We start from the raw sequence: 23,004 nt of genomic DNA on the forward strand, positions 1-23,004 counted from the left end.
CAGAGTTTGGATTGTCTTAGGCGTGGTGTAGGAGCTGCTAGACGACAATCCTGGGACCAACGGAGGGACCCAGTTGGGACAGAAGCCTTTGCAAGAGCATTCAAGTAGATGGAGCCGTTCCATTAAGCTCTTTGTAGCTAACATCAGGGACTTGGATCTGATGCGGGCGGCTAAGGGCAGCCAGAGGAGCTCAATGAACAGATGAACAATGCACCGCAGCGTTCTGGACCATCTGCAGAGGTTTCACAGCACAGGCTGGAGACCAGTTAGGAAACCAGTTAGGAAACCAGTTAGGAGACCAGTTAGGAGACCAGTTAGGAAACCAGTTAGGAAACCAGTTAGGAAACCAGTTAGGAGACCAGTTAGGAAACCAGTTAGGAAACCAGTTAGGAGACCAGTTAGGAAACCAGTTAGGAAAGAAGTTAGGAAACCAGTTAGGAAACCAGTTAGGAGACCAGTTAGGAGACCAGTTAGGAGACCAGTTAGGAAACCAGTTAGGAAACCAGTTAGGAGACCAGTTAGGAGACCAGTTAGGAAACCAGTTAGGAAACCAGTTAGGAGACCAGTTAGGAAACCAGTTAGGAGACCAGTTAGGAAACCAGTTAGGAAACCAGTTAGGAGACCAGTTAGGAGACCAGTTAGGAAACCAGTTAGGAAACCAGTTAGGAGACCAGTTAGGAAACCAGTTAGGAAAGAAGTTAGGAAACCAGTTAGGAAACCAGTTAGGAGACCAGTTAGGAGACCAGTTAGGAGACCAGTTAGGAAACCAGTTAGGAGACCAGTTAGGAAACCAGTTAGGAGACCAGTTAGGAAACCAGTTAGGAAAGAAGTTAGGAAACCAGTTAGGAAACCAGTTAGGAGACCAGTTAGGAGACCAGTTAGGAGACCAGTTAGGAAACCAGTTAGGAGACCAGTTAGGAGACCAGTTAGGAGAGCGTTGCAGTAGTAAGGTGGGAGATGACCATGGCCTGCACCAGGAGCTGGGGGGCATGTTGGGTCAGGTATGGTCTGATCTTTCTTATGTTCAGTAATGCAAAGCGGCACGAACGAGTAACCAAGGTAACGTGATCTTTGAAGGTTAGTTGGTCATCAATCATGACACCCCAGTTTCTAGCAACCTTTGATGGAGCAAGAGATTCAGTTTGGATGCAGATGCTGTGGTGTATGGTTGGTTTGGCTGGAAAGACAAGCAGCTCAGTTTTTGGGAGGTTAAGTTGGAGATGATGGGCTTTCATCCATGCTGATATGTCAGAGAGACGGTCTGAGATTCGTGCTGAGACCGTGTGGGAATGACAGATAGAGCTGGGTCCAAGATATAGCTCTGATTCCGCCTTGAAGAGTTCGGGTTAAAGTGAACCCGGCCGGTGTTTGTTATTCGTCATCGGACCCCCTGTCAGGGGCTGGTTTTTAATCCACTCAGCTTCAAAACGCTCCATAAACCTGGATAACACAAGCTGTAAGGGTGGAGCAAAAGAGTGAAGCTGCAGAGTGATCGTTCTCTGTGGGCCGGTACACAAAATCCACCTTCTATGGCAAATTCAAGTGACAAAGCTGCAGGAAAGAACCTGGAATTAATTCTAAATGAATTCATCATGCTCTTCACGCCAATGGAACTTGTTTGTGTTTTGTCCTCAGGCATCGCTGACCTTGGAAGTCGGCGTCTGGAATTGAAAGTGAGCGCGGCACAAAGCTGCTGCTGCTGCTGCTGCACACGACCTCGAACAGAATCAGCTGCTTTACATTTTAAAACAGCTAATATTCACACTGCTTTAAGGAAAAATCAGTTGCCCGGCAATTAGAATTCATGGAGCCTGAACCTCTGGTAGTTTCTGCATTTTTGCTGTTTAAATACAGAAAACCCTGATCGGCGTTTTGAGAAATAAACACTCAAAGGACGGCAAACAGCCTTCGATTTTCAGCAAACCGGCCTTTTGCTCACTGTGTCCTCTGTCTGTTTGCAGGAAAGTGAGGGGGGAAGAAGGGTGTCTCTTTAAAGGGAGTCGAAACAAGAGAGAAGTAAGCTTTAAAGGCAAAGACTTTCAATGAATATTGGGTTTAACTGCTGCAAAACTGAATGCAGTTATCTGCAGGTGGTTTCAGATGATAAATCTGACAATTATTTCATGTGCTAATTCGTTCTGTTATTGTGAAAAATGTCCGTTGCTTTGCCCTTATTTGGTTTATTCGTTCAAATGTAGTAAAACTACTTTCCTTGAGGAGTGATATCAGGATTAATCCAACTTATTTAAACTTAAAAATGCCTGAGAATGAGAAAGGATAAAGAATAAATGTGTCTTTATATGTTGAGCGGTATCTTTTCTGTGGTAGTTGTTCATCTAAACCCAGGAAGTGGAGCAGGCAGAACCTGGTAAATCTGGTGGATTCATCACACCTCTTAAAATTGTAATATAGGCCTCTGGTCTTGGTGCTCCCAGTTTAATAATCTTTTATGAATGCAATTACTACAAACTGGGCCACAGATGGTCTAGGATTAAAAAAAGAAAGCCACAGTTTGGAGTACTTTGTCAAAAACTTGGGAAACAAAACACTTCAATAAGACAATCCTGACACAGCTCAGTCTTAATGACGCACTTCGTAATTTTAATCTTATCCATGCCCTGCTCTGGCAGCAAAAACTACGATGTCCCCTCCATTTATCTGACTGGCACACTGTAGGAGGAAAGGAAAGGAAAGGAAAGGAGAAGAAAGGAAAGGAAAGGAAAGGAAAGGAAAGGAAAGGAAAGGAAAGGAAAGGAAAGGAAAGGAAAGGAAAGGAAAGGAAAGGAAAGGAAAGGAAAGGAAAGGAAAGGAGAGGAAATGAGAGGAGAGGAAAGGAAAGGAAAGGAAAGGAAATGAGAAGAAAGGAAAGGAAAGGAGAGGAAAGGAAAGGAAAGGAAAGGAAATGAGAGGAAATTAAAGGAAATGAGAGGAAATGAGAGGAAATGAGAGGAAATGAGAGGAAAGGAAAGGAATAGTTGAGGAAAGGAAAGGAAATGAGAGGAAAGGAAAGGAAAGGAAAGGAAATGAGAGGAAATGAGAGGAAAGGAAAGGAATAGTTGAGGAAAGGAAAGGAAAAGTTGAGGAAAGGAAATGAGAGGAAAGGAAAGGAAAGGAAAGGAAAGGAAAGGAAAGGAAAGGAAAGGAAAGGAAAGGAAAGGAAAGGAAAGGAAAGGAAAGGAAAGGAAAGGAATAGTTGAGGAAAGGAAACAAATAGTTGAGGAAAGGAAACAAATAGTTGAGGAAAGGAAAGGAAATGAGAGGAAATGAAAGGAAATGAGAGGAAAGGAAAGGAAAGGAAAGGAAAGGAAATGAGAGGAAATGAGAGGAAAGGAATAGTTGAGGAAAGGAAATAAATAGTTGAGGAAAGGAAAGGAAATGAGAGGAAAGGAAAGGAAAGGAGAGGAAAGGAAAGGAAATAAGAGGAAAGGAATGGAAATGAGAGGAAAGGAAAGGAATAGTTGAGGAAAGGAAACAAATAGTTGAGGAAAGGAAAGGAAATGAGAGGAAAGGAAAGGAAATGAGAGGAAAGGAAAGGAAAGGAAAGGAAATGAGAGGAAATGAGAGGAAAGGAAAGGAATAGTTGAGGAAAGGAAATAAATAGTTGAGGAAAGGAAAGGAAATGAGAGGAAAGGAAAGGAATAGTTGAGGAAAGGAAATAAATAGTTGAGGAAAGGAAAGGAAATGAGAGGAAAGGAAAGGAATAGTTGAGGAAAGGAAAGGAATAGTTGAGGAAAGGAAAGGAAAGGAAGGAAAGGAAGTTTGGAGTACTTTGTCAAAAACTTGGGAAACAAAACACTTCAATAAGACAATCCTGACACAGCTCAGTCTTAATGACGCACTTCTGACAGCTCGATGAGCCATTGCAAACGAAATGATGATTTCCTTTTTAATTACGCTGCACAGAGAGAAACTAGACGTGACAGGCTTAAAAATCATTACATTCAAGTGCATTAAAAGGGAAACAGGCAGCTACAATTGCCTGCACCTCCTGCTGGATGACAGAGGCTGCAGCCTCTTTCAGCATCCTGTCAAGATGGCTGACTGGAGAAAATGACTGTTATCAGCCCATCCTGTCATCTGTTAACAGAGCCCTAGGAGGCCTGTTGCACTTACTAAATAAAGACAAAGGGGCTTTTAAGTTGATACAGTTGAACAAAATGTGCTTCTTATGTCAGCAGTGGCAGAAAACAGGAGGGAAAAAATAAATAAATGAGAAGATATCTTCCTCTGATTGCATTTTGTCTGGTCATGCATGGAATTAAAAGGCATTCAAACAGCAAATGAGTCCAGACAGGGGATTGTGAAACCTGCAAACTCAAACAAACAGCAAAAAATGTTCAATTAGATTCAGCAAAACATTCGCAGACTCTAATTACTTCATTTCCACTGGGTTTAAATTCGCAGGAATGTGCTAAGATACAGAACAAATTGAGGCGTTTCGTGCCAAAAGCATCATTATTGTAAATGGAAAACAACAACGTACACACAGAATTTGAGAAAGAGTAAATTAAATCAGGAGAAACTGCTCCTTTGAGCAGGGATATTCAGACATTTCATCGATATGTTCAGTGCTTCGCTGCAGTTCTTTATGATGTCGGTACGGTTGTCATTCTGTCTGACCCACAGTGTATCACATCTGTTTTAACAGCTGATAAATGACCTCACGGTTACTCTCTCATGGCATGATTTGACCTGTAAGTCATCCCCTCCCCAACCCAAAGAGACTTGAATACAAAGAAGGGGATTTAAACACAGAGATATGTTGTCCCTGTTTCAGGATGATTAATTCTATCGTTAAATTCCTCTGAGCGCGACAAAAAGAAGCCATAAATAATGAGGTGTGGGCTTATTTACCTGCTCAGGACTGAGGCCGGGGGGGACCCACACATACTCCTCCAGCGCGCATCCAGAGTCGTCGTCAGATGTGGAGTTCCTCTGGAAATCGTACATCAGCTTGGTGATGGTCTTCTCCATCTCCAGTGACATGGCGGTCACAACATGCTCCTCTGAACAAGCTGCTTCGGTGGACACAGGTTTTCCTGCAAGGGCGTAACCATGGTTTAGACATTGGGGGGGTCCAAGAAAAACAAAATTGTTGAGTGCATTATCTACAATTCTTTATTTATATATGAAAAATTGGACATTTAGAACATAGTTTAGAGGACTACATTGACCATGTAAGTTCACATCTAAAGGAATAGTGTAATTTCTCCGAGACAGTGACTGCCCCCCCCCCCCACTTTGTTTTGGTTAGTTGCTTCCTGTTTACTGACCTTAAACACACCTACCAATTACAATTATGCACTTCCAGTAGTTCTGTAGCAAATAGGACAGCTTCCAATGGAAAACGACCAAATACCCAAAGCATGTTTATGGAAATATTTTAATAAGGACAACTAATGATGTAACAAATTACAGACTTTTCCTTTAACAAAAAATGTGCTGAGGACTTTTAGGTCCAGGTTAATTTCTATTGTGTCAATGTCTCAAAATGTGCATTAACAATGAAAAGTCTAATAGTCTAATGTTATTTTTGTTTTAAGTTGTTTTTTATTTTGAAAGGGGGCGGAAGTTTATTTTGTTGATTCTGTGTTGGATTTCCTGTTCTTGGAACAATCTGCTCCGTTGAGCAGTGGCTCCGTCAAAAGTAGAAGTCCAACGTAAAGATAAGGAGAGCCGCTGCTGAGACGGCGGCGCGCCCGTTGGGTCGGCGGCGCGCCCGTTGGGTCACTCTCATTGAGCCGTTAGCATCAACAACGGCGACCGCGGCGCAGCCGTTACGTTCCCATGGTAACACACGGAAATAAACTGAAAATAAATAAGACATAACAAGAGACCGATCCCTTGACAGGGTTCATAAAGGGAGAACATGCATTTTACATATTTTCTGCTGTATATTGGGGGGGACAGGTTGGTATTTTCCCAATATTGGGGGGGACACGACCCCCCCAAAGAATGCGTGGTTACGCCATAGAGTGGGAGGCAAAAAGAGAATAAAAAGACTAGGATAGGAGAATCAGGAAAGGTTTAAAAGGTCGGAGCGTCGTACTTTGTAAAGCAGTCGGTTCTCTCTTCTTTATTTGAAAAACCTCCATTTTCTTTCAGTATGGCAGTTTTCCCTGGACTTACCGTTTTGTTTTTTGTGTCATTTAAACTTTTAGAGAAATAAAAAAACTGCAACATGCAGTCAAGTTGCAATACATGCAAATGTGCAGAACAGACTAATCACAGTTCATATTCCTGTGGCCACACCGACACAAACAGTTTGCTTCTCTGTAACCGCAGGCTTTGTTCAGAAGCATTACTAAAACCCCGGGTTAAATGGGTTTGGATACATAATATGTTCCAAGAAAAGCATCGCAGCGTCATGAATAGAATCATTAAAGGTGAAATACAGCTGTTTTAAGCTAAAACCCTGAAAGTGAGTTCCAGTGAAGCAGATCATAAATTAGCATGGCTGCTGATCCATTTCCATCACTTCACAGTGCAGCCTTCACTCCTGCATTCAAAACATAAAAGAGGACTAAGGCTGTGTTCACTCTGTCAGCCTAAATCTGTCTTCTTCACATGCAGATTGTGCTGAGCTTCATCTGAGGTCAGAGCAGCATGAAGCCTCATGAAATCTGTTTTCTGCACACTGGATCTAAAGCACAGTTGGAATAGAAGGACAAGCAAAGCCAAGTTGATTCGTACAGACGCCGCTCTGGAACCTCACTCACAACACGACAAACCAGGCCGACTGAAAACAGGGACGCCATTCGCTGATACTATTGAGCTTTGATGTCTGGATGTACAAACACTTGAAAAATGTTTGAGAAACACATCTGATTGGTCTGAACATGCTGTTGAAATGGCTGAATGCGAACATTTTCCCATCAGGGCTAAAGACGAAGGTCCTCAGACTTGATTATGGGACTAAAATAAATGCTAAAACTCTATTTCTAATAAAAAACACAAAGGAGTCAGAGGATTCATCCCCTGAGGATTGGTACATTTCATGGAAAGCTTTCAGAGGATGGACTGACCTAAAGAGAGACGCATTCACACTGCTTTGTTTCACGCAGAGACGCAACATCGCGTCAGCTATGCAGCCTAAGACATCATCATCAGCACCATTTTGTCTGCAGTCACAGCTTTGCTTGAACGTATGGACAAGAGATCAGTTTGATCTTCTCCTCCTCCTTCTTTCTATCCGAGAGGACGGCAGCTGCACATGTTACTGGCGCATGAATAATTAACAGAAGCAGGTATCGCCTCCACCGCCAAAGAATGAAAATAACTCATTATTGCAGACGTGTCGCAAGCCAACAATCAGCACCGGAGCGTTGTTTACATCGAATGGGTTGTTATCAGCAAAGCTGCTGAGTTGAGAGATTCTAAAATCAGTTAACTGATGGAAAAAAGGATTTTTTGAAATGTCTATAAATGGAAAATCCAGGCTGAGGTTGTTGTTATGTCAGAATAGAGCTCGCTCTGACCTATCAGAGCAGAAAATGTGACAGCAGATGAGAGGAGAGGCCTTTATTCAGCATCCACAGGCAACATATCGAGGTTCACTGATGAAACTGAATGATGGCAGGAGAAAAAGTGCGAAAACTGTGTAAATTTACTCTGAAAGCAACACTATTTCCCACAGATTATATCACAGAGAAACACTGCTTAAGCTGAGGCCTCGGAACAGCAGACATTTCCACAGGCTGAGCCAGTGAGTCAGCCTCCATCCAAGCACAGCTGAGTGCGGTTTATCTCTCTAAGATGGGTGCTGCTGATTTCTCTGTGAAGAGAGATCGCAGGTATGTAACCTTGAGCATCCGGCATGGCCTGAGGCTCCTCGTCATTAGTGCAGTGCGGCTGAGTGACTGCGCCTGCTGGGTAACCTGCAGCTTCTTACACATCAATTCAAACATGACTTTCGCTGCAAATATCAAATCAGATCAGTGATTCAATGCTGAAGAGCCTAAGAAAAATGAATATCTACACTCTGGCAACAGCTAAGTCACTGGGAAGCTGGCATTTGTTTTGCATTATGGTGCGTTTGTGCTGCCAAAAATCCCCTGATGATTTTATTAAGGGTATGAAAGGAACATTCAAACGTTTTGGGAGTCTTTATTACACGGGCACAGCTGTCTGAAAAGCTCATGGGATAGCTGAGGCATGTAAACACAAACACAGGATCTGTTCTGTAAAGTGAGATCACTGTACATGCGTGTGGTAAAACTTATGTGACACTACAGGGGAGGAATCTCAGATAACTATCAGAGGCAGTGCTCCACCGACTGTGCTGCAGCCAATAAATGACAATATGAGAGATGGTATGTAATAACTTCATAAGGGTGGGAAAATGACATAAAATGTGTTGAAATGTGACACACAGGATCTCCCGAGTCTCCAGGACCACTAATTAATGCAAGTGTTTGGTGTTTGAATAGTATCGAAAGCCTCTAATCGATGGATCTTTGAGTTATGAATCATATAGTGGCTGCATTTTGTAGAGCTTAACAATAGAAAGTGATGGAAAAGCACCTAAAACAGCCAAAATCACACAAAAAAAGAACATTTTTCTTCAGAAAAGTGTGCAAAGCTGAGGTTGCAATCCTGCTCCAGCTGTCTTTTGTAAATAAACACTTGAAGCAATAGCTTGTCTTCCAGTTTGCAGGCCTTAGAAAGCACATGGCAGCTCTTTATGCACAGCCCGGCATGTTGAACATGTCACAGAAGACATGATCTCAGCCTCTCTAACTTCGAGCAGGAAAGGCTCTCCATAATGTCAAAGCACTCCTTTAAATAAATCAAGTTAGCAGAATGAAACGTTCAATTTTTAATAAGTCATTTGTGGGAGACAGTTTGATGTATTACGCCAGGAAAACCACAGATGTAACTATTAACGTCAGTGACTGCTGTTGCCTTAAACCTGTTCCTGCTGACTGTGACTGACGCAGCCGTGTGTTTTATCTGCTCCCATGACTTCAAATGTCTTAAAATGTCTTAAAAAGACTTTTGAACTGATGCACCAGAGCCCAGCATCGTCTTTTGAGGGAAATCCGTGGCAACAAAGCTGCTGACATAGGCTTTATTTAGTAGTTTTCCTCCTCTTTTTACAGTCCAGCATTACTAAAAATCAAGGAGAAAACTGTGAAATCCACTTTGCAAACACAAACAAACGCTGTAAGACTGAGAGGACGCCGGTGTCACTCGATTAATGATCCCCTCACACCCTGCTTATTAAGATGCACTGCGAGCCTCAGCTCAACTTTCACGTCCAACAGTTTCAAAGCAACGTGTCGTCTTTGCACCCAAACTTTTGCCTGAATCCACTCGCAGTTTGTACAGAAGGCTGCTGATGACTGTGACTTTTTGACGTAAGACACACTCTCCAGGCTGACTGGTTAGTCATAACACATTCCTCTGTTCTTCCCCAGCAACACGAGGAGAGAGGAGAGGCAAGTTGTGAAGTTCTGCTCAGCCCGGAGAAGGATGCTTTCGGGCAAGGGCGTAACCATGGTTTAGACATTGGGGGGTCCAAGAAAAACAAAATTGTTGAGTGCATTATCTGCAATTCTTTATTTATATATGAAAAATTGGACATTTAGAACATAGTTTAGAGGACTACATTGACCATATAAATTCACATCTAAAGGAATAGTGTAATTTCTCCGAGACAGTGACTGCCCCCCCACTTTGTTTTGGTTAGTTGCTTACTGTTTACTGACCTTAAACACACCTACCAATTACAATTCTGCTCTTCCAGTAGTTCTGTAGCAAATAGGACAGCTTCCAATGGAAAACGACCAAATACCCAAAGCATGTTTATGGAAATATTTTAATAAGGACAACTAATGATGTAACAAATTACAGACTTTTCCTTTAACAAAAAATGTGCTGAGGACTTTTAAGTCCAGGTTCATTTCTATTGTGTCTGAAAATGTGCATTAACAATGAAAAGTCTAATGTTATTTTTGTTTTAAGTTTTTTTTTTATTTTGAAAGGGGGCGGAAGTTTATTTTGTTGATTCTGTGTTGGAGTTCCTGTTCTGGTACAATCTGCTCTGTCCAACGTAAAGATAACGAGAGCCGCTGCTGAGACGGTAGCGCGCCCGGTGGGTCACGCTCATTGAGCCGTTAGCATCAACAATGGCGACCGCGGCGCAGCCGTTACGTTCCCATGGTAACACACGGAAATAAGTTGAAAATAAATAAGACATAACAAGAGACCGATCCCTTGACAGGGTTCATAAAAGGAGAACATGCATTTTACATATTTTCTTCTGTATATTGGGGGGGACAGGTTGGTATTTTCTCAATATTGGGGGGGGGGGGGGGCACGACCCCCCCAAAGGATGCTTGGTTACGCCATAGCTTTCGGGTTGTTCGTCTCCCAGACAAAAGAGGTAACAGACGGAAGAAGAAAGCTCTACCTTTGGTGAGACTTTGCGTTATTCTGCTGTGCATAACAGTCAATAAGTGTTAACTATTGAAAGTTTACACATCTCTGAATCATTTAATCAGCCGACAATGTGCAGGAAAGACTGACCGCAGTACTTTAATGACATTTATTAAGTCATTTAGTTTAATGCTATGAAGCATATTTCATGTTGAGAAATCTAAAATATTAACTGTGAGGCTCACCAAAGGTATATTCAGCCATGGATTTGGGATTTTATGAGCTGTGAGAGGATCCGGCTCCTATAATTAACTGGGTGAAAAGGCAGAAATAGACATTTATGTGGCACGCAGCATTAAGTGATTGCACAACAAATCAATACACTTCCAGCTAGCTCCAGAAAACTAATCAGTGAAATGAGACTGGCTGGAATTAAAAAGCTACAATTCGTCTTGATTTCCAGGTTTTTATTCAACATTCGACCTTTGCACCATGATAGTTAAAAATAACCGAGACAGGATCAGAGAATTAAATCTAAAAAATGCATAAATTGACGGATATTCTTGAAATGTAACGTGTTTTTCCTGGAAAAATGACAGGATTTGACACAGGACTGCTGTCACGGTGTCACATTTGCACTCTTCACAGTCGATTTAAAACGATAAGCATTGTGAAACGGTGCATGCTGAATACAAAATGGACCCTGAGCATCCAGTCCCTTACGTCATTTAACACTCGGTACGTTTGTGATCCCTCTCCTCGCCACCTCTGCTCAGTTGTTAGTCGCCTCGACCGGAGATGCTTGTGGAGAAGCAGGAAGAGACAGACGGAGAGGCAAGTCTAGGCAACAAAACCCGAAAGATTGCTTCAAAGCTGTCTTCAAAACATCCCTAAATGAATGTGACGTGTGGCACAGCTGCATCATCTGTCTGTTGTTTTGTTCTAGCTCACTGCTGTACTTCATGATCTGTCAAATGAGTATTAACACTGATGGTGACAACTTATTTATTTACTTTTAATTCCATTCACAGCGTGAAATAATCTGTCACGGCTGCCGAAAACACTCCTCCCTCCTGCCTCCTTGCTACCTAACGACCTGAGACATCCTCCATGATGTCATGCTGATTCTGATTAAGGGTCACCTGCAGATGAAAAGAAGCATGTGTAGGATTTAGCGACACCTAGTGGCAAAGTTGCAGAATGCAACCGTTATCATGTGAAAGGCCCAAAGCTCTAAGAGCCTCTTGTTTTGTCCTGATTGGTGGAAAAAAACAGCCCAAACCCAGCACTTTGTGGCCTGTATAGCTGGTCTCCTTCTTGGAAGGTCACTGATTTTTCGAGGACAGCTTGTCCCGGTTACTATTTCCATTTCTGAATAATTTATTTGACAGAGCTCTGAGGGGTGCTCACTGACTTGTACATGTTTTTTTTGTATCCTTATCTTGGCTCATGCTTTTTAGACACTATATTTAGACCTACCTGGACCTCTTGTGCTGACTCTACAACAGACTGGAGCATCTTGACTAATTATGTGACGTCTAAAATGGAGTCTTTAGATAAATCCTGATGTGAGGATGAGCACTTTGTGGAGATCTTGTTAACCGTGAGATTATAAAGCCTCTATCTGTAGGCACTGAAAGACAAGAAATCCTGAATCTGCTTTTCGTCTCTGTTTGAAATTAAGGAGAAATGAAAGCCTGAGGAGAGCGCTTCGGTTTTTTAAACGTATTTTTTCTCCGGAGACGTCAGAAACTGATGAAATCTATTTCCCCCAACTGCAGCGACTTCGACACAGAAGAGGAGATAACTCATCTGAAGTGTACTCAGCGAGGCGGCAATCAGCCAACTGTAGGTCAGTCGGAGAAGAAAAAAAAAAGAAGAAAGATAACTCTGCAAGTTGCCGTGGCAACCGATTGGTGTGCAAAGTCTTGAACAACACCCATCGACTAGTGTCTGTGGAAATGTGTGACTTTATTGATTTGAAAAGAAAGTCCAAGCACAGAAAGACTGTAATATGTTTTTCTATCTGACCACCATCTCTGCCGGAGATTCATTTTCTTTCACACAACGTAACAAGAGTTAAATAATGAATTACTGCACTTGCTGGCGGGCAGACCTGGCTTCACAAGACCGTAAATCAGACCTGACTTCAGTGTTTCCAGTTTAATTTTCCTCTCCTTTAGCCGAAGCCAATTAGCAGAGTCTTCATTTACACACGAATTAATTGAGATTAAGCAACATCTCTTTTGCCAGAGGTTAAGAAAATCGGGTAAATTCCAAAGAAAAAGATGCATTTCGCTCGGATTTCATTGAGAGGAAATGAAAACATCTGGTATCTGGGAAAAGAAAGAGAAGAAAGAGTACTGAGAAACAACAGATAAAGGGTGTAGATGGAGCGTTATTTCACGTGTCATGCTTCACCCACCTCCCTCCTTCCTCCACCTATCCTCATGTGCCTCTGACAGGCTCTGTGTGGGTGTGCATGAGAAGGAGAAAAAGCTCTTATTTATGTAAAAAGCTGACATGAGAGAGGTGCTCGGCTGAAGCACAGAGCCTGACCAAAAGGCTTTATTAACTCTTAAAAGTCAGTGTTATGCAATCTCTGCACTCATTACTTCTATACAGAGTGTGGAGGGTAATTACAACTTCTACTGACCGACAAATTCACCGTCTTTTACGTTCACAACTAAAACGAGCCATAGCTGGAAATAAGGCAGAGGTGGGCTCCGTGTTTTTTAGGGTTTGAATTCATTCATGCGCTGAGACTGAACTTTAACAGCCGCAATCAAGAAAAAAGCCACAAAAACCTGGCGATCGCACAAAAAAAAGCAGCAGAAGAAGAAGCCAATTGTCTCAGCAGGTTGTCAGCTACTGTCAGTGCTCCATGTAGGCAATTATGTCACAGCAAACAAACACTGAGTGGAATTATTAGTCCAACATACAGTGATTAATCACCCCTTTTCCTGTTAGGGGCTCTGCTGCAGGATTCAGGCAAACAAAACTGTCGGATCATTTATTATTCTGCAGGAAACTCAGACGCTAGAATGAGCTGCAACATATTCATCTCATTCACTCCCCTCTCTTGATAATGGCATCTCTTTACAACTTTCAGCAGCATCACTCTCTCAAAGGCTGCAGCATCGATGAAATATTCAAGGCAGAGAACAGTGGGAGGTTTGCAGCTTTCAGCTCATGTATTTTCTTTGTTTTGTGTGTGTGAGAGTAGTGGATAAACACATGTTAAAGAGCTGGTTTTAGTTCAGTTTAGCCTTTCTGCACAAAGTGAAAAACACTTATCCTGGGGGCGGGGGGGGGGTGATTGTGACGCTAAAAAGCTTTATGTGACAAAGCGCATGGAACACAGTTTTGAAAACTTAAAATGTGCTTTTTTTGAAGGGTAATTATGCCTCATTCTTCTATTGATTTACTGAGGAGATATCACTCCCATCCCTGTCTTATACTTTCCGAGCCCCTTTCATCATTAGAGGGTGTAAAAAGACAACTAAATGTGCTGTAATTTGTGGATAAAAATTGCTCAGACTTAGGGAAGGGCGGTAAAAGGGGGCAGAGAAACACCCGCTAGCAGAAAGAAGCCTGTCTTCTGTGCATGTGTGGAACGAGTCCTCCAAGTGGACAACAAAGTGGAACAATAAGAACACAAAAGAGAATAAATGAAGCCTCAGTGATAACAAGCTAGGAATAAAAACTGAGACCATAAGATCAGCAGCTTCCATTTGGAAATACATGTTCAGGGGCTGAGCAAAGCACCTCAATTATTCTCTTTCTCTTGTTTAGACGTGCTGAAAACATTAAAAGATGCTGCATCTGATCGATATCCTCCATGTCCGCCTTATTCAAAGAGACATTCGAATAGTTTCAAACACTAAGTGCATCACCACATCCAGACAGCTGCAGAAAATAAATGACAGCTGAGTTCATCTTTGACTAAATCAAAAGGATAACCATCGAATATCAGCACCATTCGTCAGTATTGCTTCCATCAGCTGATGCTGGCACCCCTGGCGACACTGAAGCTAATTTGACAGATCATCTGGTTCCCCACTTACATAACGGACTGATTTAATCAATTTTACGGGACCGCAGATGGATGAAATCCGGTATCGTCCTCTTCCTCTCGGCCGGTCTTCTGACGCAAATGACCCAACAGGTCCCGCTTGATTTGGCGCTCTGAGGCAGGTGCGCGCGGCAAAAACAGACCGTGACAAAGTGTAAGAATGGATAATATTCTGGTTGAAAGACATTTGAAAAGGAGGATTCCCACTGCCACAACAAAGCGCTGTTGACAGGGCTGAAAAACCCCCCCTCAGCCTCCCTGCCGGACTAACAGCAGCTCTTTCCTCTCCCCTGCTGACCTCACAGTTCTCCTGATTAATAATAAAGGACCGCAGACACATACACACTTATAGAAAAGTTACCTTCACACGAGCACAATTTTCCAACTTCCAAAATCTCACACAGCGAGGAGCAAGTGCGCAAGATCACGGTAACCTTCCGTAGAGGATGAAGGCACGAGAGCCGGTCGCCATGGAGTTAGTCTGGTTTAGCAAATACTGTAGCTCATCTCTCTCAGACATGCATTGAAACACACAGAAAAACGCTTGGTAACGACGCAAGAGACGGGGAATGTATTATTAATTCACCCGAATGTAAAGACAGTAAAGATCAGACACCTGTAGATATTTATCTTACCCAGAAGAATCTTTTTTAATTCAAGTATTTAATGCTTCATTCCTCCATCTTGTCTCTTAATCCCAACGTGTACAGGAGGGAAGTTGTGAGTGAGTGTGTGTTCGAAGGCAAATTATTATCAAGGACACTCCTGAAAGCAGCTAAAGGCAAATTAACGATTTTAACGACACAACTGCTCATTAACTGATCAGCTCTGATTGGCTGTCAGCGCACCATCCATCCAGAATTATATAACCCTTCATTTCAATAACAAACAGCCCTCTTGTAGCGACAATCAGCTCATAATCCATTTATGAGGATTAAATTCTTACTGCAGCTTATTTGGATCAGGACTAACAAGAAATTAATTGAAAGGGGGCTGATCCTGTAGGAATAATGCTCCGCAGTTCAGCTGGTTGAGCAGACTGGGGAAAAAGCTCAGAGGAAGTGACAATAGTGGTGAAATGATTGGGAACATAACGCCGTGTTGGCATCAACCGCCGCGAGGGCAGAATTTCCATTTACCCCAAAAGTAGAGGCTTGAATCAGACCAGATAAATCACACACACTCTCTCACACACTACTATTCAAGTCACTGATGTGATAATTGCTGGAGGTGTGTTCCTGGAATCCAAAGTAGGACTCTCTTACCTACAGATGCACAATTTTTCACGAGGACCTGAAAAGCTGCAATTAAAGGGTGACACATCTCTGCTCCTCTCCCACTGTGTGTGGGATGGCCTGAAATAGAATTGCAGGGTTTCAACAGTCAAATTGCACATGCGGGCGCCATCCTGCAGCTAAGGAAGTGAGATGGATACTGTCTGCATGCGTAGCCGAGCCATGTCGGGGGGAATTTGACCAAATGATCTGACAGACGGGCGCGATCAGGTACGATGGCCGAAGAGCAGCGGGCTGGCACAGGGGGGCAGCTATCCCCAAATGCAAGGGCGTAACCATGGTTTAGACATGGGGGGGTCCAAGAAAAACTAAATTGTTGAGTGCATTATCTACAATTCTTTATTCATATATGAAAAATTGGACATTTAGAACATAGTTTAGAGGACTACATTGACCATGTAAGTTCACCTCTAAAGGAATAGTGTAATTTCTCCGAGACAGTGACTGCCCCCCCCACCTTGTTTTGGTTAGTTGCTTCCTGTTTACTGACCTTAAACACACCTACCAATTACAATTATGCTCTTCCAGTAGTTCTGGAGCAAATAGGACAGCTTCCAATGGAAAACCACCAAATACCCAAAGCATGTTTCTGGAAATATTTGAATAAGGACAACTAATGATGTAACAAGTTACAGACTTTTCCTTTAACTAAAAATGTGCTGAGGACTTTTAAGTCCAGGTTAATTTCTATTGTGTCAATGTCTCAAAATGTGCATTAACAATGAAAAGTCTAATAGTCTAATGTTATTTTTGTTTGAAGTTTATTTTATTTTGAAAGGGGGCGGAAGTTTATTTTGTTGATTCTGTGTTGGATTTCCTGTTCTGGTACAATCTGCTCTGTTGAGCAGCGGCTCCGTCAAAAGTAGAAGTCCAACGTAAAGATAAGGAGAGCCGCTGCTGAGACGGCGGCGCGCCCGGCGGCGCGCCCGGTGGGTCACTCTCATTGGCTGTTAGCATCAACAACGGCGACCGCGGCGCAGCCGTTACGTTCCCATGGTAACACGCGGAAATAAACTGAAAATAAATAAGACATAACAAGAGACCGATCCCTTGACAGGGTTCATAAAAGGAGAACATGCATTTTACATATTTTCTTCTGTATATTGGGGGGGACAGGTTGGTATTTTCTCAATATTGGGGGGGGGGGGGGCACGACCCCCCCAAAGAATGCGTGGTTACGCCATAGCAACAAATGCACAAATACCCACAAAGCAGATCAGTCTACAGACCGAGTTTGTGACCCGTGAGAGGAGTGTCGCTGGGCCTCCTCTCCCGCCGCCGCCGGTGATTCTTAAACTGAGGGTAATTCCTGTTGCGTGAGGCCGTTTACTCTTCAATACGAGGCCGTTATAATTCACCAGAGCCCTGTGATGCTGGTGGGGTGCAGGATGCATGCGTGCTGGATTTGTGCAGGCGTGTATTTATTTGTCCGTGCGTGTGCGTGTTAATGTGCCTGCGTGCGAATGTGAGAGGTAGAGAAGGAACGGGAGAAAAAGAGTCTGTTGCTATGCATTTTTACACGTCCTCCCACTGGTCTCTTCACATGAAACATCACGCCAGAGAGGAGTTGAACACAAACAGCACAGCATTTTCCTACGATGCACCAACATTTTAAAAATAAAAGCCCTGAAAGCATTTGGAGATCTCTGAGCTGTCCTGAAGCTGCACGGGAAAAGGGCTCAAACCCCTTTATCGCTTCTTGTTTCGCCAAATCACTCCATTACTTTGATGGACTTCGGGGTTATAGCGGTGGGGACGTCATCAGCTGTTATTCTGCAGGTTAACCTGTAGTGAACAGTCTTGTTAGGGGGGTTATTACGTAACTGTGAGGTTATGTAAGGATCTGAGTAGAAGATTTTCCACTTTCTCCAATCAACAGCAAATAAAGTAATATAAATATATAAACTGAGTCACATCTCACATTATTATGCTCAGATGAGTTATTCAAACTGAGAAATCTCACTCTGGTTGGTTCATAAGAATATGGAAGCCTGTTTCCCCCCATAAACCTCATCTTAGAGCTCTTGAATTGTAATTTTTTATTGTTAAACAGTTTTGGAGCTCTTACTGGTTGACTGGGGATTTTTTTAGGGGCCACGCCCTAGATTTTGCAAACACATCCACCCCAATCTCTTTCCTTTAAATACTTAAAGGGGAACTCCAGTATTTTTAAACCTTATTTCTGGCATGAAATACATTCATCTGCTCACCGAGAACAGTTTGGTGAAAGTCGGCGTCCTTCGGAAGCTATTTAGATTCCTCGAGATCCGCCCATATCTATATAACGGGAGAGAGCAGGGCATAGAAAATACAGCCTCTAAATATCTAGATAAGGCATTATCTGTGTTTATTTCACTAATACTTTAAGAAGAATGAATGAATGAATGTGTGCTATAGCTCTGTTAGCTCATAGCTGCTGTTATGTGGCTACTTGCAGCTATAAGGAGAGCTAACGGAGGGATTTCTACACAGGCACTCCGGTAAGAACGTCCATCTTACTCAAAGTCGTCGTTCACATTGTCAAAATCTGATAAATATCCTGCCATGTTGCACAAAACTATCAGCAGCGAACTCTGTGTGAAGTTAGCCGACTGTCACAGAGCACGGAGTGAATAAACTGTGCTGCAGGGGGGCGTGTGGATGAAGTGGTCCCAGTAGAGTGCCTGTGTAGAAATCCCTCCGTTAGCTCTCCTATAGCTGCAAGTAGCCACATAACAGCAGCTATGAGCTAACAGAGCTATAGCACACGTTCATTCATTCATTCTTCTTAAAGTATTGGTGAAATAAAGACAGATAATGCCTTATTTAGAGGCTGCATCCTCTAAGCCCCGTTCACTCCGTTATATGGATCTCCAGTTATCTAAATATCTTCTGAAGAACGCCGACTTTCACCAAACTGTTCTCAGTGAGTAGATGAACGTATTTCATGCCAGAAATAAGGTCCAGGTTTAAAAATACTGGAGTTCCCCTTTAAACCAATACAGAAGAAGTTTCACATATTTGTGGATGCTGCCATTTGGGAAAGAAACAGCACAGGGGTGAGTTATTTGGATATTTCCTGATGTTTTTAATTCTTTGTGTGTGTTCAGGTGAAAGTAGCACGATCCTGAAGTCTCAGCCGTAGAATGGAAAATATTCTGACTGTTTTTTGATGCTAAGAAGTGTGATTTATGATGATTTAAAATCAGAAAATGCATGTTTTATTAACTAAATTCAGTTGCATAACATAAATTATATGGTTTTCTTTCAGCTTTAAGCTGTTTGGGTTGGGTTAACCTAATCTATCAGGGTTAATTAAATGCATTTACTTGATTTTTCTCAACTGAATTGGCTATGTTTGATCTATTTTTTTCATCATAATACATTAGTTGTTGAATCCAATGTGGATTTATTGTTCAATTAGATCTATTTTCATTTATTCAGTAATACTTGGTATAACGTAGAAAAAGATTGGTAAAACAATGAGATTATATTTCGTTTCTGTGAAGATTATGTTAATTATGCTCATTCAACAAATAATTATTAGAAGCATTAAAAGTTGCTTTTCTACAAGAAGTTTGTGCTTCGGTGTAAATAAAGTCAGAAAAAGAACTCTTTCACGCTGAAAAACAAGTCTTCAACCCAAATCTGTCTGCCGCTGAACCCCAAGATTTAAAGATTAGGATTCAAGGAATCAATTCCCTCTGTAGCGGGGGGGTACTGCTGCGAATTCAGAAGAGAGGAGAGAGTAGCCACTGCAGCCATGATTCATTTGACACCTTCTGTCATCGAAAACCAGTTCTTTTGTGAAGCGACGCAGTCAACAATGGACCTGAAATGACTCATGACAGAGTTGTTCAAAAGCAAACAAAGACATAAAAATCGACTGTGACGGAGCAAAATGAGCAGACAATGAGATGGGACCAATCGATCAGATCTCAGCAGACGAGTCAAAGCCAGACAGAGATTCTGGGAAAGAACAAAACTTTGTTTGCTGCTGCAGGTGTTTCCTCCATGACTGGAAAACTGGACCCAGCGAGGTGTCCCTGAACTGCAGAAGCTGCTGCTGCTGGGAGGCCTCTGGGTGGATGGTGATGCTGTTTGCTCGTTTAGCTGCAAGAGTTTTAACTCTAACAGCTGCTAAAACAGAGTTTTAACCAGGACTAAGAGATCTGAACACATCACACCAGCTTTAAAGTCTTTACTCTGGCTTCCAGTCAGTCACAGAATAGATTTTAAAAGCCTGCTGATGGTTTACAAATCCCAGAATCTGTGATATGTTCAGAGAATATAAACCCAGCAGAGCTCTGAGATCCAAGGACTCAGGTCAGCTGGTCCAGTCCAGAGTCCAGACTAAACATGGAGAAGCAGCATTTAGCTGTAAACAAGTGGAACAAACTGCCAGAGGAGATTAAACTGTCCCCAAATGGAGACATTTTTAAATCCAGGTTAAAAACATCTATTTTTTCTTGTGTCTATGCATGAAATCTGCACGATATCTTTTAATTTATCCAAACTATTGCTTCTTTTTATTAATTTCTCTTTATATTCTTTTACGTATTTTAATGCTTTTTCTGCTCCCCGCTGCTTTGCTTTTACTTTATGTGAAGCACTTTGAATCATTTTGTACATGAAATGTGCTACAAATAAACTTGACTTTGTGACTTTGAAGTAAAGCAAGGAAATACAACAAATGTTGTAAGAACAGATGAACAGGCCATGTCATCTAAACTTCCATTTTTGCTCTTTTAACATGATGAAATGTCACAAATCAGGGGCGCAGATGGGACTTTTGAACTGGGGGGGCAGACCAGGCTGTCAACAAATGATTTCAACTCAAAAAGTTATTTTTGAGTAATTTGGGCATTAACTGGCGCTCTTTTTTAATACCCTATGGGCCAATAGCTTGCACTAAAAAGCCATTGTAGAATGATCTGAAATCATGGATGAGCACTGTTCAACAAAGACATACATCCTAAACTGTCTGGAAGACCGATCACCCACCAAAACCTCAGGCTTCACGCACAAAACGTTTCATTTAAACGTTTGTGTGTGAACTTGGTTCCTCTTTAGGACCCTGGGGAGTGACAGCCATCCCTTTGGTGCGTTCATTTACGATGAAACTCGGAATAATGTGAACCGAAAGTCGAGCACTCCCAGCGCATCCCAGCCTTACAAAACATGTAACTGCTGTTTACCTCAGTAGCAGATAACGTGAATTCCATGTCGGGCTGGTAAAATAAATCCGATTTTCCGAGCCGGATCCGACTTCACATGGGGTTCAGATTAAAATTCTGACTTGGATCTAGGAAATTCCGACATCCGTGTAGACCTAGAATGCATCACTAGCTGTCGCACACAAACGCCGGACTCTGAAAAAAATTCACGATCCGTTGATTTTTGTGTTTGAATTGGGCTGAATTTCTATTTTTCTCGTCTTTTCTGTGGTTTTATTTATTATAGTTTGTTTGCGCTGTGTCCCTTGCATTCTGTCCTCAGTCCTCAGTGTTCTTGTTTGTGATCATCACCCCAGTTCTCCTCAGTTCCCCTGTTTCAGTCACTTTCTCATTAGTTCCTCTCAGTACATATACTCCTTTGTGAATCTCAGTCCTTGTCAGATCTTTGCTGTTACTCCCATCAGCTATAGTCCCTGTTGTCTGGTTCCTTGCTTGTCTCCCAGTATTTTGCTTTCCTCGTTTAGTTCATAGTTTTCTGGCTGAACTGCGTTTTTAGTTTGTTTTATAATGAAGACCTTATTCCTCATCCTTTTGCCTCTGGACCGCTGGGTCCCAAATTGGATTCTCCACAACCTTTTCCACCACATTGTGCCAAAAATGGTCATTCAGTGATGAAATGTTTGCTGGGGAATTTCAGGCAGAGTGGAAAAGTCAGCTTGGTTACCGGAGTTAAAGAAACTCAGATTGGAAACAGGGAACTGAGACAAAACTTGGACCTGCGCTCAGATTTCTAATGCTGTCCTTACGCGTGTTTTTTTCACTGCATGGTGTACTCATAAGCATGATTTTATGACATGCAGCGTTTTCCAAGGCCAGCAATGAACCAGTCATGGGTCACGTTGTCATAGCAACGTGGAAAATGCCAGCAGAGCTTTCCATAATAGAAAGTGTGTCGTTGCATATCCCATTTTAATGATGTTTCCCGACTTTAAGAAAGTGCTGTTATTCACTAACCTCAATCAAAGAAGTTTGGCACAAAGGATGAAAGAAAGAGGTGAAGTCAAAATGAAGACTGGAAAAGAAAGGAAGTGAAAAAGGGGTTGGGGTTAGGGGTTGTGTGTCTTTCCTCCCTCTCCCCGTCTGAGCTCCTCACGTGACCCGTGATGCTTTCCTGTCGCCATCCTGCCAATATGCCGCTGTGCAGCAGTTCCATGTGCATCAGAAAGTGATGATAAATGGATAAATGGGGCACCCAGTGCATAGAAACTGGAGCCCAAGGGAAAACGAATGCCTTGCTCATGCAAAAGTTCCCCCAGTTATTCCACTATCACTCCAGGCTGATGCAGCCTGCACCGTGCACAGTGTGGGAGAGTTAGCCTGGAAAAGCTGTAACCATTCTCTGTAAACTGCACGCACAACTTTTCAATGGAAGCAAACATGTTTACAGCCTGGCTAAGGACCGATAAATAAACATTTTCTATAGCAAAGTTTGTGGCAACTCTATGGGGTGCATTTAAATCATATCAAAGTTATGCAGAACTGTGGACTGGACAGCTTTGATTGACAGATGTGTGCTTTGGCCGTTATCAGTGACAACTGAGTGCTCTCCGTTTGTCAGTGAGACCATCTGTGGCATCTCAGTTCATACTCCAAAATCCCATGAGGTCAAAATGCCAAGCTTGATGGCGCTAAAGGGTCCCCAAACACCAGCTAGTCCAGAAGACTCAATGAAAAATGAAATGCTCGTTCGACACAATGAAGAAAAAGAAAGAAAACGTGCAAAAAAATGGCCACTTTCCATCCTGTGCACAAAGAAGGCTAATTCAGCTAACAGCTCAAAGCTGAAGACATTATCAGAAAACATAATTAGCTAATGAGAAAAACTTGGTGGCCATTAGAGCCGAGTCTCTGCAGCTGAAAGGCAACGACAAGATGTCACACCTAAATGGGTTGGAGAACAGCAGGGCTGACAGTGTGTGTGAGAGCGTGGGGCTGACACAGGGTGGAATAACAGGAACAATTATGATACCCAGTCATTTTGAGATAAGAGCTGCTTCCAAGCTGGAAGGAAAAATAAATGTATTAGGCAGCTTAATAG

At 42.4% G+C, this 23,004-nt stretch overlaps 2 protein-coding genes across 2 annotated transcripts in view; one reads left to right on the forward strand and one right to left on the reverse strand.

The window, feature by feature from the left end:
• The window catches only part of qars1 (glutaminyl-tRNA synthetase 1), a 152,520-nt gene that overhangs the window by 46,182 nt on the left and 83,334 nt on the right, over positions 1 to 23,004 (forward strand). The window lies entirely within an intron of this gene.
• The window catches only part of LOC140272373 (prickle-like protein 2), a 46,497-nt gene that overhangs the window by 7,576 nt on the left and 15,917 nt on the right, over positions 1 to 23,004 (reverse strand). Inside the window, exon 2 of the mRNA XM_072367796.1 lies at positions 4,855 to 5,039. Within this exon, the coding sequence (XP_072223897.1) occupies positions 4,855 to 4,986 (132 nt within the window). The 5' untranslated portion in view covers positions 4,987 to 5,039. The remainder of the gene's footprint in view (positions 1 to 4,854; positions 5,040 to 23,004) is intronic.

This window comes from Leuresthes tenuis, unplaced genomic scaffold, assembly GCF_036924035.1.
Source record: "Leuresthes tenuis unplaced genomic scaffold, fLeuTen1.0.hap1 SCAF_16, whole genome shotgun sequence".
In the NCBI taxonomy this organism is placed as follows: Eukaryota; Metazoa; Chordata; class Actinopteri; order Atheriniformes; family Atherinopsidae; genus Leuresthes; species Leuresthes tenuis.